Source organism: Primulina huaijiensis, chromosome 14, assembly GCF_012295235.1.
Source record: "Primulina huaijiensis isolate GDHJ02 chromosome 14, ASM1229523v2, whole genome shotgun sequence".
NCBI classification, from domain to species: domain Eukaryota; kingdom Viridiplantae; phylum Streptophyta; class Magnoliopsida; order Lamiales; family Gesneriaceae; genus Primulina; species Primulina huaijiensis.
Window position 1 is genome coordinate 16,857,441 of NC_133319.1, and position 15,487 is coordinate 16,872,927.

Genomic DNA, 15,487 nt, shown 5'->3' on the forward strand with positions numbered 1-15,487 from the left:
CCCTTCTCCCAACTTCAGCAGCACCTTTTCGAAAATATTCCAGCAGCAAGCCACCGAAATCCTCAAATTTTTTCAAAGAAATCCTTCCCCGTCTTTCCGGTACAAGTCCTACGCGAGTATCTCTAAGTTTTCGAGCGTAAATACGCAAAGGTTCGCCCGATTCCTTTCTTTTCTCATCGATCACACTATATTATATATGTTGAATGGTATTTGCATGTTATAATATGAATATGGCTCCACGCACGGTTTATGCATGTTTTTTCTTGGTTTTTCATGGATATGTTAGACTTTAATCCCTCTCACTCATGTTTTTCTTGCATGGTCGAAGGGGCTGCCGGACCCTTGAGGTTTAGGAGTCATTTTACAGCAGGTTTCGAGCATGTCTAAGGGCTATATCAGATTGGAACCGAGGTAGTGTAAGGGCCGATGGTATTTCTTTGGTGTTAGGGTTTGAAGGGCTAGGTCGGATGAATGGGGGAAGGCCGCCGTGCATGGCTCGTTCCATGCGCTGGTTCAGGTCGTGTTGGGTCTGTGTCAGGGCTGGGAACGGTTCATGGTCCACTGGTAGAAGGGGCTAGGTTTGGATCGAAGTTTGAAGACAAGTCAGGTCACGTTTTGGGCGAGTTTGAGTGATCCAGGTCGCAAGGGCTGTAGGCGTGGGGTAGGTTGGGTCAGTCAGGTACACGTGGGTCTGGTCATGGTCCTAGAAGGGTAGCTAAGGTCTGGAAGTGTCGGTTTCGAGTCTGAGGTCGATTATTTGAAGGATAGGTGCACTAGGGCTGGGTGGGTGTAAGTGCAGAATTTTTCCAGCAGCTGTATGGTCATTTTCGAGGGTCTTAGGTGGTCTGAAACAAGGGTTTAAGGGCTGGTCACGTAGGTTCAAGACATGGTTTAAGTTGGAAAAAGTTTGGTTGAGTTTCGGGTTGATTCGGGTTAAAATCGAGACCCCAGTCCAAATTTTAAAATGAATCATATAAGCTACTGAACGGGATCGAGTTTACGTCTAGGAAATGATTATAAATATGTTTTGAGGTTTTTAGGGAGTTCGGTTGGTTTCAGGTCGAAATTTTGAGGTCTAGAGGTAAAATAGTCAATTAAAGTTTCCATGGGCAAAATGATCATTTTGCACTCGAGTCGAGTTAGCAGTCCTGACAGCGCCCTGATCACAAATTGACATGTTTTAAATGTATATGATATTATGAACATGAATTTTTATGATAATACGAAAATACGTTGCATGTTTGATTTTAAGGAAATTTACGTATATGCATATGTTATAAGTGATGAATATGATGATATGTTTTGAAGGATAGGAGTTGGTTGTGACTAATACGAACACGAACACGAACACGAACACGAACATGTAAGGCTAAGGCTCAGTGGATGGGTAATACTGTCATTGATGTCCCCATCGTCGGTTACCGCGGTTATACTTTAGATGGATCCATCAACTAGAGCTGATACGAATATCACAACTAATGAACGAAATTCAAATAAAAAAAATTGAACACGTATATGTTGATATAATGCGATATGGACACGTTTATGCGTTGACATGTCATGTTTATGCTTACATTTTGAGGTCATGAAATGTATTTTAATTACAGTACTTTTCACTGTTGCATGTTGTATATGTACTTGCTATCGCGGTTCAAGTGTGTTGAGTCTTTAGACTCATTATGTGTGATTGATGTAGGTGAGCATATTGATATGGAGACTGGAGGCGCCGAAGACTGAGTAGGCGGGGTTGGATGTGTGCACGCTAACCCAATGACCATATTTTCCGCACATTATGTTTATGAGTCAGGAGTAAACATGGATATTTGTATACACTTTTGCTTTTATATATTGATGGTGTGACAGGACTTTTCATGTCATATTTGAATTATTTTAAACGACAGTCTAGGGTTTGATGATTTGAAATTCTTTATACTGCAGTATTTTTACCAATAGTCAAATACTTTTATTTTAAAATGTGTGATTGACAGCTTTTATTGCATGCATGTGTTTGAATATATTTTCGAAATGAGCTTTAAAAAAAATTTAGTAGTATTTTGGTAGTAGACGTTACAACGATGTTTATGCTTTATTTTGAAAAATGCTAATTTTATGTTCAGTGACGTTTACGATTTTATATTTTGAATTACTTTCGTTTGGGAAAAAAGTTTAACGGTAGAGAAATATAAATTTGATTTAGTAAACTAATTTGATTTTTTTTTTGTTTTTTGTTTTATTTCAAGTGATGTTATTGGTAGATGAAATTTGCAATCTGTCACAATTCTTAATGTTATTATGTGCACATNTATATTTATATTTAAAAATAATTGCATAATGAGATATTTTGGAAAAAGAATAAATGATACGAGATATAAAATAATTAATAATAAGCATTTAGATATGAAATCTATAATATAGTATAACATAAAAACTCATTTAAGATCATCTCATTGTGATACGAATATCTTATCCGATCTATGTAAAATATTATTTTTTATGTATAAATTGTTATTTTTCACGGCAAAAATATCATTTTTATTAGCTATGTTATAAAAAAATAGTGTTATATATATTAATGTGAAAATATTATTTTTTATTGCAAAATATATTTTGTAATATATAATTTGAATAAAAATATATATTTTTGTCTTAAAAATATCACTTTTCACTGTAATATGGATCGGGTTGATACATAGATTCAATGACCTACTGATAGTATAATTATAAATAAGAGTAGAAGAGCTATGGATCCAAAATTTCTAGCAATCAATATCATTCAAGTATATTTGAACAGTTTGGAAAAACTAGATTTCAGATATAAAAAATGAGTGCCACATTTTCAAGTCATTAACTTGAGAGAACTTTTTGGAAATAATGACTAAAACTTAAAATATAATTATACCTATATTTAAATATAAATTGTTAGTTTAATAATCAAATGGTCCGTCGACACTACAAAATAAGAATCTGTGTTAATAAGCAAATCACCATCTATTCAAGAATAGGACAAAACGAAATCATATGCCAGTACTATATGATGTTCCATTTGAAACAAGAGTGAGTGTATATGTGTGTGTGTGTGTGTGTAAACTTCTCAAATAATAATACTACATCATGGTTGATAGAACCTCAAGAGTAAATACTGATAAAGTAATGGAAAAGAAATGTCATGACCACTAAAAGTTTGTTGTTTATGGAACTCAGGTGGACTGCGCTGTTTCCTCGTGGAGGCGGAGGAGATGATCCTGGTGATGGAGCCGATGGGGGAGAGCTATGAGGCGTATTGCTAGGTGTGGCTTGGGGCTGAAATACAGAAGGTGAAGGAGCATCGCTTGTGTTGTTGCCTATAGGCAGAGTATTCTTGCTGGAATCATAGCCTGTGATTAACAAATATGTAATTCAAAGTCAGCGCCTTGCGCTTCCAAGAACAAATATGGAAATACGGAAAATGTAGCAACTCACAGTCGGATTCTTGCCAACCCAAAACCATCTCCTCACGATCAAAAACTATGCGATATCCGGTCATAAAATTTTCTAAAAACCAGAAACTACCGGTCAGTTGTAACAGAGTAGGGCTAGTGTTGAATAAAAACAATAGCTAAAACAGAAGCTTATGATTCTTTGATTTTCCTAGCAGACAAATAGGTTACATGGCACTATGAATTTGAGATTTTGATAAACTTAAGTGGAAAGATGTTTAGTAGATTTCGAGTTACTTGGGGCGATGAGTCAGTTTAGTGAAACACTATAAATGGATATTACAGAAAAGAAAGAGATGGTAACCCACTAGAATCATTCATTTATGAGATGCAATCACAAGATACAACAGTTTAAGAAGATAATCAAATGGACCTTCTCAAAGTGTATATATGTATGAATTCAATAATTGGTTTTTTCTAGCAATTTCTATTTAAATCCCGTGGTAAATTTTCCAGACAACAAAAAGATGTCAGATCTCAATAAAACTCCATTACCAACTCACGAGAAGATGCGTAATCAACATGGAGCGATAAAGATATTATAATCATGATACTCACGTCCAATAATGTTAACATTCTCACTTTTGACCATGGCCAAACAAAATGCAGTTCCGCCCTGAAAGACGAGATAATGTCAACACATTTCTTTGATGGAATCCTCAAACATTGATCCAATGCAAGAATCTTACCGCATGTCTAATTAATATTATTGGGTCGTTAAGAAAAAAATTGTTTCCACCTTTCATTGTCAAGTTCATATCCGGAATGGTAAAGTTTCTTTGACTTGGACTGCATACAATGGAAACATTGAACAAAAAAAAGGAACATGATAAAACACTTGAGCTGAATTAAAGTTTTTCTATCAAGATAACTAACCTCAGCTCATAGCAATAATCAAAGATAAACTTGGTGCTCGGCCTATAACGTGGCTCAGTTATCTGCGAAATAAACTGAAACAGGAGAGAAACATTCGAACTTTTATAAATGAAACAGTAAGACCACTAGAAAATAAAGTTTCGCTTATCGGACTTACGCTCTCTGTAATAACTGTGTAAGCTGGATCATTTAAGTATGTAAATGAGGTGCCAGAGTCAAAGATTGCCGTGAACTCCAAATCAGTGGATCTGTTCCCCACAACTATTTGCGTCACAGTGATATTGTAGGTTGGACTGCAGAAAATTCTGAACATTAATAAAGAGGACCGGGGGTGGTCATCCACATATTGCAGGGGTAAAAATGACTGCTTACTGTAATTGTTCAAGATTGAATGAAGTTACTTTTTGGTCTGGACTCCCTTTATCACCAAAATCAATTCTTCCAATTCCATCGGGACCAAAACACATCGCGAAGGAATTTGCGGTAAGCCCTTTGCTAGCTAAAATACTAGGAACAGATATATTATCAATCCCAAGACCAAATAGACCATTAGGAGCGCCGCCATTCAAAAAATCACCAGTTTGACTTATTCCACACCTGAAATTCATGATACGAAACAAGAGATTGAGATAAAAGAACATGCTGGTTAGGAATACATGGCATATTTTTTGGTGACTCATAAATTACAAGATAATTTATGACAAGGAAATTATAGCACCCACCCTAATGTAATAGGGGCCTCGACACGTGTCTTTTGACTGTCATCTGAAACCAAATGCAAAACATCATCTACTAATATCCCTGTCGATGATGTATTACTGGAAAGATAAACGTCTCGATAAGCACAAGCATTATGCGTGATCGAGCACCCTCTTCTAGCCCCACAAATAGGGCTATTGCATGGAACTGACTTGCTAGTTGACGATGCATTTGGGCTGTATATGTTTAGATCTAAATTCTGTTTCATAGAAATTACAACGTAGATCAGGAAATTATGGACATCCACAATGGTAGACTAGCCAAAGATACCCACTAAATCAAAAGGCTACACATCATATCCATAATCAGGTATTTGCTTTGAAGTAAATTAAACATCAATAAATACTGCTTTGAAATATGCTTTTCAAATAAATCTCCTTACCGAATTTCACGAATGAGAATGCAAGCATTTTCTCTATTTTAGAGGAACAACTTCAATGGAGGAAACAGACCTCAAGAACCCAGAAATAATAAACTAAAAAGACAGTAAATATGAACTGCAACTACCAGAAACAATTTGCAGGGCTTCGAAAAATCGGAACAAAAATCCCAACTTACAAACACCCTTCCTCAACTTAGTGAATACATGCACATTGCTCATATCCTTCCAAATAAGGACTCGAGCCCTCTTCTGAAAAGGTTTTAGTGAGAATATATGCTTCCCGATCCATTTGAAGGACTTGATAGGCTGATAGTTCCCAAGATCTGTTTTCCAAGCGTAAGAATATACCCACTAATGTGCTATATCTCCTTGGAGTTCTTATAACATAGATACCTAGTCCCAAATCCATAAAATTCATCAACCAAGTCATCAACACTCAGAATTTTAGGCCACCCAGGAACCATAGGCACCATCAGAGGAAAAATGGGCAAATATAGCACCGACCATGTGACCACGATTCCCATCAACCTAGAGAATGATAGGGTTTATGTTAGACATAAAGGGAGTGGTTGTATCCTTTCAGGCAGAGAACAAAGACTGACCAACAAAAGGATTCGTCCAGATCGTTTATTCTTCTTCATTGAATCCTCATGAATGAGATAATGAGAATGTACGCGATATATAGGCAGGGCTGTCAAATATATGAAGATAACTATGTGGATAATCAGGTGCTTAGATATACATATTAAATTTTAAAATAGATTAGATTGATCAATTTTGGTAGTGAGGGTTTCTTTTTATTTAATTCAGAATATATCTTTCATTTTATTCATTCAATGAAATTATTCTTCCATCAAACTTCATGTCACCAGAGCCATAACAGCCGATGATCGAGTATGGCATGGCCTCGATGGAGTCGAACTCCTCTTCCGGCGATGGTTCTCATCCACCACCGTCGGATCCAATACACTGCCCGCTTCATCTGGGCTTCCTGATTTCTCTCCATTTCAGATTACATGCCACAAATTAATTGCAGAAATTACCTTCAATGGTCCCGATCTGTGATGATGTTCATCTATGGCAAAGGAAAAGATGACTTTCTCGGGTGCCTTGCCTCAACCCACGCATACCGATCCAACCTTCAGGATGTGGAAATCAGAGAATAGCATGGTCATGTCATGGTTGATTAATTCCATGACCCAAGAAATTGGAGAGAACTTCCTCTTATGCACCACGGCGAGGATATATGGGATGCTGCACAAGATACCCACTCATCGAAGGAAAAACCTCTGAAATCTTTGAAATCGAGAGCACGCTCCATGACTTACGACAGGGTGATGCCTCGGTCACAAGCTACTTCACAAATTTAACCCGTTCGTGGCAACAATTGGATTTATTTGAGGTATACGACCGGAAATATCAAGATGATGCCCTTCGTTACAAGTCGATAGTTGAAAAGCACCATATCTTCAAATTTATGTCCGGCCTCAATCAAAATCTCGATGAGGTACGAGGACGTATTTCAGGCACCAAACCACTGCCCACTTTCCAGGCAGTGTTCTCTGAAGAAAGACAAGAAGAGAGTCGACGCAAACTGATGCTTGGATCACCTACCGTCAACTCAATCATTGGTGGTTCAGCCCTTGAGTCCCATCGCAATTTTTCACCATTAGCAGACTCTAGGGTTCATCCGCCCTATCAAGCTTCACAGCCCATGTCACAGAATAATGGAAAAATGAAACAATGGAAAAATGAAACAAGGGCGCCTCTGGTGCAAACACTGCAAGAAACCATACCATTCCATGGAAACCTGCTGGAAGATCCACGACAAGCCAGCAGACTGAAGCCAGTGCACGAGAGGCGTGCGAATTCTGCTGCCTCCGAGACCAATCCCTCTGATCCAGCCCCTTTCTCTGCTGTGCAGATTGAGCTACTTCAAAAATTGGTCAGCCAGGCTATTTCCCCATCGAGTTCTACGACCACTGCTACAGGTAACACCGCCCACAAAGGTGACATAGTGATTCATCCACATCCTGGATTGTTGGCTCAGGTGCTTCAAATCACATGACTGGAAATCTCTCTCTTTTTCACTCATATGTTCCTTGTCCAGATTCACAGACACTCCGTATAGAGAATGGTTCTTGCACCAAAGTGTTTGGTTCGAGTTTGGTAAAATTATCGAAGGATATTTGTTTAAAATCGGTGCTGTTTGTTCCTGCTTTGCCTTGCAATTTACTTTCAGTCGGTAAATTGAATGAGGATTTGCAGGGCACTACAAAATTTTTGGCTTATTCGTGTATTCTTCAGGAACCGGCTTCGGGGAGGATGATTGGCAATGCAGATCTTCATGCGGGTCCACCTCTTCAAAATGACGGGTCCTCCGCAATACCTCCTTGAGTTCGTCCAGTTCATCTTTTTCAAATTTCGTCAATGTTTCTCATGCAAATACGGATAGCAATATTTTGTTATGGCACTACTGTTTACGTCATCCCAATTTCTTGTACTTGGAAAAATTATTTCCTTTACTATTTAATAATAAAGTATTTTAATTGTGATATTTGTTAATTATCCAAACATACGAGAACCACATTTCGATCGCAGCGACTTTCTTGCTTATTCATAGCAATATTTGGGGTCCATCACATGTGCCAAATATCACGGGATCTCATTGGTTTTATTGTTTGTAGATGACCATACACGTCTCTCTTGGGTATTCTTAATGAAAGATAAGACTGAAACATCCAATACTTTCATAACAGTTCAATACCATGGTCAATAACCAATTTTCAACAAAAATTCAGGTCCTAAGAACTGACCAAGCTGGAGATTTCTTCAAATCTGTCTTGGATGATTACTTAATCTCTCAAGCCATTGTTCACCAAAGCTCATGCGCCCACACCACTCAAAATATGGTGTCTCTGAACAAGAAAACCGCCATTTAATACAGGTTGCTAGATCCTTGTTGTTTACACATAATGTTCCAGCCATTTCTGGGGAGATGCAGTTCTCACTGCTACGTACCTCATAAACAGAATGCCTTCTCGAGTCCTCAACTATAACCCCCCAATCCAATCCCTCCTGGAGTTTTATCCCAGTACACATCTTGTCCACAACATCCCTCTGAAAGTCTTCGGGTGCTCTACATTTGTCCATATCCATTCCCAAAATAGGGGCCTGTGTGTTCTTCGTGGTTGCTCTCCCAATCAGAAATGTTACAAATGTTATTCCCCAGTCAAAAGGAGATTTTATACTTCCACGAACGTAACATTTATCGAGTCTGAACCATTCTTTCCCAATTCATCGATTCAGAGGAGCATTCCAGACACGAATCTCAAAAATTGGGAACCCATAGCCACGCCATTTCTCGACCCAATATACATTCTTCCCAATCCATCATGCGACCTTCAGCCTCGAGAGTAACCAACACCAACCATTGATCCGCTGCATGGTTACTCTCGCCGGAAGAAACGTCAACTTGAAAGCCAACAGGAAACTGTACAAAATCAACCTGTCAATCACACTTCCCCACAGTCAGATTCCACGGAAATTGATCAAGGTACGGATGATTCACCCATAATTGAACATAATGATAGGTCTATTGCATTGAGGAAATGAGTTAGAACTTGTAATCAACATCCTACATGCAATTTTATTTCTCTTGATCGTTTATCACCTGCATAACATGCCTTAGTATCAAAATTTAGACCAGGTACAAATGCCATCAAATATCGCCGAAGCTCTGCAAGATCCAAACTGGAAGGCTGCTGCCTTTGATGAAATTCGAGCACTTGAGAAGAACAATACTTAGCAGATCACTTATCTTCTTCCCGGGAAAAGGACAGTTAGTTGCACGTGAACTTTTACAGTTAAGCACAAGTCTGATGCACGAATGGTGGCAAAAGGTTACACACAAGCTCATGAGATTGATTATCAAGAGACAATTTCCCCCGTGGCTAAGACTAAATACTCTCCGAGTTCTCTTATCAATGGCTGCAAATCTAGATCGACCATTGTGTCAACTTGATGTTAAAAATGCATTCTAAATGACGACCTTGAAGAAGAAGTATACATGAATGTGCCTCCGGAATTTGAATCAGAAACCACTGTCAACAAGGTATGTAGAATAAGAAAGTCACCCTATGGCCCAAAATAAATCACCTTGAGCTTGGTTTCATAGATTCACAAATGTTCTAAAGGGAGATAGGTTAAAACAGTGTCAATCTGATAATACATTTTTTGTCAAACACTCAGAAGGAGGTAACATCACTGTTATTATAGTGTACGTGGATGACATTGTTCTTACCGGGAATCATGAGAAGGAGATGAATAATGTTAAATTATTGTTTCCAAGGGAATTCGAGATGAAGGACTTAGGACATCTGAAATCCTTCTTGGGAATGGAGGTGGCAAGATCATAACATGGGATCTCAATCTCCAAATGAAAGAATGTTTTGGATCTTCTGAAGGAAACGAGTATGCTGGGATGTAAGCCAGCCAATAAACCGAAGGATCCGAGTGTCAAGATTGGAATAAGAAAGAACCGTCATTTAGACGATAAAGGAAGATACCAAAGACTGGTAGGCAAACTGATATATCTCTCACACGCGGCCAGACATCAGATTTGTTGTAAGTGTCATAAGTCAGTTCATGAATAATCCAACTGAGGAACATATGGAAGCTACGTACCGGGTATTGAGATATTTGAAAAGGGCCCAAGACAAGGACTAATTTTCAAGAAAAACTCCACCAGGGATATCAGAATCTACAATGATACCGATTGGGTTGGTTCTCCATGTGACAGACACTCTACTTCTGGCTACTGCACATTTGTTTCGGGAAATTTAGTAACCTGGCCAAGTAAGAAACAGTCTGTAGTAGCTAGGAGTACCGCAGAAGCAGAATTTCGAGGCTTAGCTCAAGGGATATGCGAAGTAACGTGGCTCCAAAGACTACTAAAGGAATTACAAATGGAAGGGCACAAATCGATGGAAATCATGTGTGACAATCAAGCAGCAATAAACATTGCCAAAATCCAATTCATCGTGTTCGAACAAAGCATGTCGAGATTGATCATCATTTCATAAGTGAGAGGTTGAGGAAAGAATTGTAGGTCTTAGCTACATTCTTACTCAGATGCAGGTTGCAGACATCTTTACAAAAACTCTCTGTCATCCAAAATTTGAAGAATTGATTTCCAAGCTAGGGTTGATAAACATATACAACCCACCTTGAGGGAGAGTGTTGAATGTATGAAGATAACTATGTGGATAATCAGTTGCTTAGGTAGACTTTTGTAATTTAAAATAGATTAGATTGCTTTCAGATTTGGTAGATAGGAATTCTTTCTATTTAATTCAGAATGTATCTTTCATTTTATTATTCATTCAATGAAATAATTCTTCCATCAAACTTCGAAGGCTTATCCTATTTGTTCGAGAACTTTGAAAAGGGAAACTATAGCATATATGGTTTTGTTTCCATGCAAACTATTTCCTGAAAATATATTTTCGGGGAATGAATTGGAAAATAAATGCGAGCTTTGTTATGCCCGTAAATGTTATGTCATGCCAGAATTTATTTGGCCATTTAATTGTTAAACAATAAATGAATACTTTAAATTTCAAATTAAAATATAGTGTTTTGAATCAGATTATGATATACTACTGGAATTATTTTTGGTAATTAAGACAAATTGAATAAAAATAATGATTGCATAGAGGAAGTGTAACATGAATATAAATGTATTTTTGATTGAAAAATCTGACAGTGATATGAGTATGTAAGTTTATAATTCCTGCAAATTAAAACATTCCCGAAACATACAAAAATAACATAGTCTAGACTCCAGAAACTACAACACGAGAACTTAAAGTTCCGAAAGAACAAACATGAACTGAAAGTAAAATAAAATAAAATAGACAAGTTTTGAAACTATTGGAAGATTAACTCCAACTTTCCACAGCACATACCTGCCCTGATATATTCAAGCTACGTACACAGCTGGTACAATCACAAGGTAACCAAAACAGGTCGCTGCCAGTGTCAAGTGCCACAAGATATGTTGAATTAGGTGTTCCCACTTCCACAAATACGTAATGCAAGCTGCGAATACACAATTATATAAGAAGCACGCCCAACATGATCTAAGCACTGAGATACAATGCTTGATATAAGACAAAACGAAAACATAATCATAAAGTAACTCTTTTTAAAACCAGTAACTCTTATTGAAACCATTGTGACGATAAGTGAAGTTAAGTCCAATGACCGATCCTCTCAAAATTTTTTATTGTTTGACCCGATTTGGTCGTATTAAATTACCATCGTGTTTGATCAGGCATGGTTAACAACAAATAAACAAGCAATAGTTCATAGCAGCATGGCCAGAGAGAATATATGACCGAAAGATTGAATATCTATCGTACGCTATAAAAAATAGATATCATTTAGGATTTATCATGCAAAGACTGAACCACAAGATTTCCAAGGTACAATAGCCAACAAGCAACATACTACAAAAGCATCATTAAAGTTCGATGAAGCACGAAACCAACAAGAGATCATCGTATGCAATAAAGATTTGTTATCGGGCATCGTATACAAGAGGAGAAACAACAGTGGCTCACAAATAAATGGATCAACCAGTAAAGTCAGAACCATATGGTAGAGAACCAAAATAAAAACAAAAATGGATAAAAAAAAATCTAAAACAAGCGTAAACAAACATACAATCCAAGAGCACTGAGACGATAGGTAATGTTTCCACCGAAAAAGGTGAGAGCAGGGGATGTGGTGGCAGGACTGGAGCCGGCAAGACGGCGGGCCTTGAAGATATGATCACGGTGGGCCATGGCGGCGTAGTAATCAAACGTACCCTTTTCCGGCAGCCCATCAAAGTCCAAGAAATCCTTGACACGGTCGGAATACCTGTGGTGGATATCGAAGCCGAACGTCCCAAATTCCTCGCCACCCCTGGCATGAATCCAACACACAGATACTAGCATAATCAGAACACCCATTACCCATGAAGTACTTCTACACATCATTTGATTTACTCGGAGTCCAAAAACACACAGATCAATGAAATATTTTCACCTCTCTGGCCCAATAAATCAATAACATATATGCAAATTCCCGTGGCGTAGACTAATTGAGTCTACGTTAGAAAGCATGAAATGAGGGAAAAAAAAAGAGGAAATAAAATTAAAAAAAGAAAAAAAAACATGGACCAGTTCTTACCCGAGGAAGGGGGTGAGAAAAATACTACGAAAGATTCAAGTCAACTGTTGAGGCATACGGAGTGAATAGTGACGACTGATGTGGGAAGAGAACAGACAATGGGAACAAGTAATAAAAGTCAAGATTAGGTGGCCAGCTGAATTGGTGGAGTCGACCAAGGAGTTGAGATTCCTTTACCTACCATCTACATTTTTATATATATTTTATTTATAAAAGATGAGTGATATTTAAAGTAAGAATTTGTAGGGTTTTTAAAAATCATTTTATATTCAAATTTGATTTTTAAAAACACCGTAATAATCTATAGATATCCAAAATATCAATATTTTCGATGACTTCATGAAATTTTATTAAGTACTAGAATTAAAGTTTAAGACACAACTATAAAATGTCAAAAATTATCTTTCTTTCGATCTAAAAATTTGGATGGAGAATTTAATCGAAAAATGTATCAGTGACGTATATTCATTTTCATTTTTATTTAAAATAATCTCTATAGTAACACTAGTTAATTCATTCTTATCTTCTGCATATATTCTTTCTTATTATAAATATTTTTTTCCTGTCGTTAATTTTTATTTACGATTGTTTCAAAAAAATTAACATCATTTATTTTATTTTTTGACTTCTGATCACAAAAATTCGCTAGATTTAACATTATATTTATTATCTTCTATAATTTTTGTTAATTTGCAGCTTGATTTTGATTATAACTCCAATGACATCCATAAATAAAAAAATTTATTCACTTAAATAAATCATAAAATAAGCATGCCTCGACATTTTACAACTTAATTAAAAATATTTTTGCATCTTAAACCTTTCATACGTTGAAAACATGTTGTAAAATCATAAACTTTTCATACGGCTCAAAAATATATTTTTCGGGTTATCGAATTTTCTCGGAACGTTGTCAAAATCTCTGAACTTTAAATTCTTAGATTTTATACTTTCGACCTCTACCTGAGTCCTCTCTAAGCCATCATGTAAATTAATTTACAGCTTATAACGCGACTAAACTTGCTGCAACAGTCCACGACTCGACGACGAACAACTCCACCCCAAGCCTCGTTTCGACCCGTACGTGTATATCCTTCGCTCTAACACCTCCCAATTCGAACCCGGACACAACCAGGCCCTAAACACCTTCATAAGACACATACCATCACTTGACACGAGCCCGTCAACCTCTCACTATCTGCTGAAAGTCACTAAACAATAGTCTAAGCTGCTGCCAAGCCCTGCACCCCTTGCGCTCAAGCCTTTTGCGCCGAACCCTTGCACCCCACGTAGCCCCTCCCGACTCTAGCCCTTAGCCACTACCTTAGGCACTCCTCAAACCCTAGACCAAGCCCCCATGCAGCCCTTCTCCAGCCCCAAAACCTTGGCGAAACCTTGACCCGAAGAATAAGCTAGAAGGAACGAAAATCTGCGCAGCCCCTAGGCACGCGCATGCGTGCAGCTGCCCTGTAAAACCGTACATATAACATCTAAACATCCCTCCCAAGCATCCCCTATGGCAGCAACGTTCCTTTGCATCAATAACCGTCTAAAACATACGTTAAAATGTCGATACGATGTATAATGCATTACAACTTTATACAACTGAAACCATATACTTTATTCATGGAATACAACATTAAACATGCATAATATAGTTTGAATGGTGCAAAAATAAGGATTTCAAACGTGTCTTTGCATTTATAATGCTCAAAAATCAATTATTGGCGCGAGGAGATGAGGAGGAACGATTGGGGGACGACTTGGCCTTGCTTTTTCTTTTCAAAACTCTAAAAAAAATTCTAGTTTCGTGGCAGCAAGGTGCACGGCACAAGCCCTGATTTTTTGTTGGTAAATTTCGAATTTTTGTGTTTAGGAGACTAGGGTTTTAGGTGTTTATGGTTAGAAAATAATTAGGCCCACTAATCCTAGTTAAATAGGTCTAATTAAGCCCATTAAATCCTACACAAACAGTTTATTTAGGAAAGTTTTCAAAAATAAATTCATGCGTCCTCAAAAGTCCTTCGTTTTGACCAAAATTGGTTTCTAAAATAAATTAAGACTCAGCAAGTAAAATAATTTGAATCCTAGCATTTTTAGAAAATTTAAATCCTATTTAGACATATTTTCGAGCCTTAAAATAATTATATAAAAATATAATATCACAATCGTCTTAAGTCTTCTTTCCTCAACCAAACATCAAATATTCTGTTGAAAATCCTTAATTATGAAATCATGCAAAACTATACAATCGAACATTTAATTATATTCAAAATATATCATTTATGCATTAAAAATCATTCTATTAAAATAAATTAGTAATTTAACAATCCTAATGCATGCGATTTACGTAACATATTTTTTGGATGTTACACTACAAGATTCTACAGAAGTTACATAAATATATCAACTTCACAAAACTATCAGTTTTAAAAAGTCATTAAATCTATACGACGAATATGTAGTTTATCATTTCACTCGTGATTTACATATTATTTTGTTAGTACATGACAAAAGATATGGTTGCGTGACAGAACAAAAAAAATCAAAAGTCAAGATGTTGGGCATGTTCGTTAACTTTTCCCGTTTAAACTATATTATATACAAAAAAAGTTGTATTAAATACCATATATTTTTTTACTTTTTATGTGAAAAAAAGTAGAAATAGTTAAGTTGAATGTGCTTTTTTATTATTATTATTATAATTATTATTTTTATTTTATAATTAGAATTGATATTGTATTTTTGTGTTTTA

General features: G+C 36.8%; 1 protein-coding gene across 3 annotated transcripts; it reads right to left on the reverse strand.

Annotated features, from left to right (window-relative positions):
* Positions 1-2,957: 2,957 nt before the first annotated feature.
* Positions 2,958-12,910, reverse strand: LOC140957105 (aspartyl protease family protein 1). 3 transcript variants are annotated; one of them, XM_073414239.1, is made up of 11 exons: positions 12,733-12,910; positions 12,223-12,465; positions 11,463-11,595; positions 5,075-5,310; positions 4,725-4,949; positions 4,510-4,645; positions 4,353-4,426; positions 4,166-4,265; positions 4,035-4,092; positions 3,460-3,531; positions 2,958-3,374 (listed from the first exon to the last, which is right to left on the reverse strand). In XM_073414239.1, the coding sequence occupies exons 2-11, from the start codon at positions 12,342-12,344 to the stop codon at positions 3,127-3,129; spliced, it is 1,404 nt and encodes a 467-aa protein (XP_073270340.1). In that variant the 5' UTR covers positions 12,345-12,465; positions 12,733-12,910; the 3' UTR covers positions 2,958-3,126. The 3 variants fall into 3 exon arrangements, with proteins under 3 accessions (XP_073270340.1, XP_073270341.1, XP_073270339.1); XM_073414240.1 differs by lacking the exon at positions 12,733-12,910 and adding an exon at positions 12,589-12,611; XM_073414238.1 differs by lacking the exon at positions 12,733-12,910 and having other exon boundaries at positions 12,223-12,684.
* Positions 12,911-15,487: the final 2,577 nt, after the last annotated feature.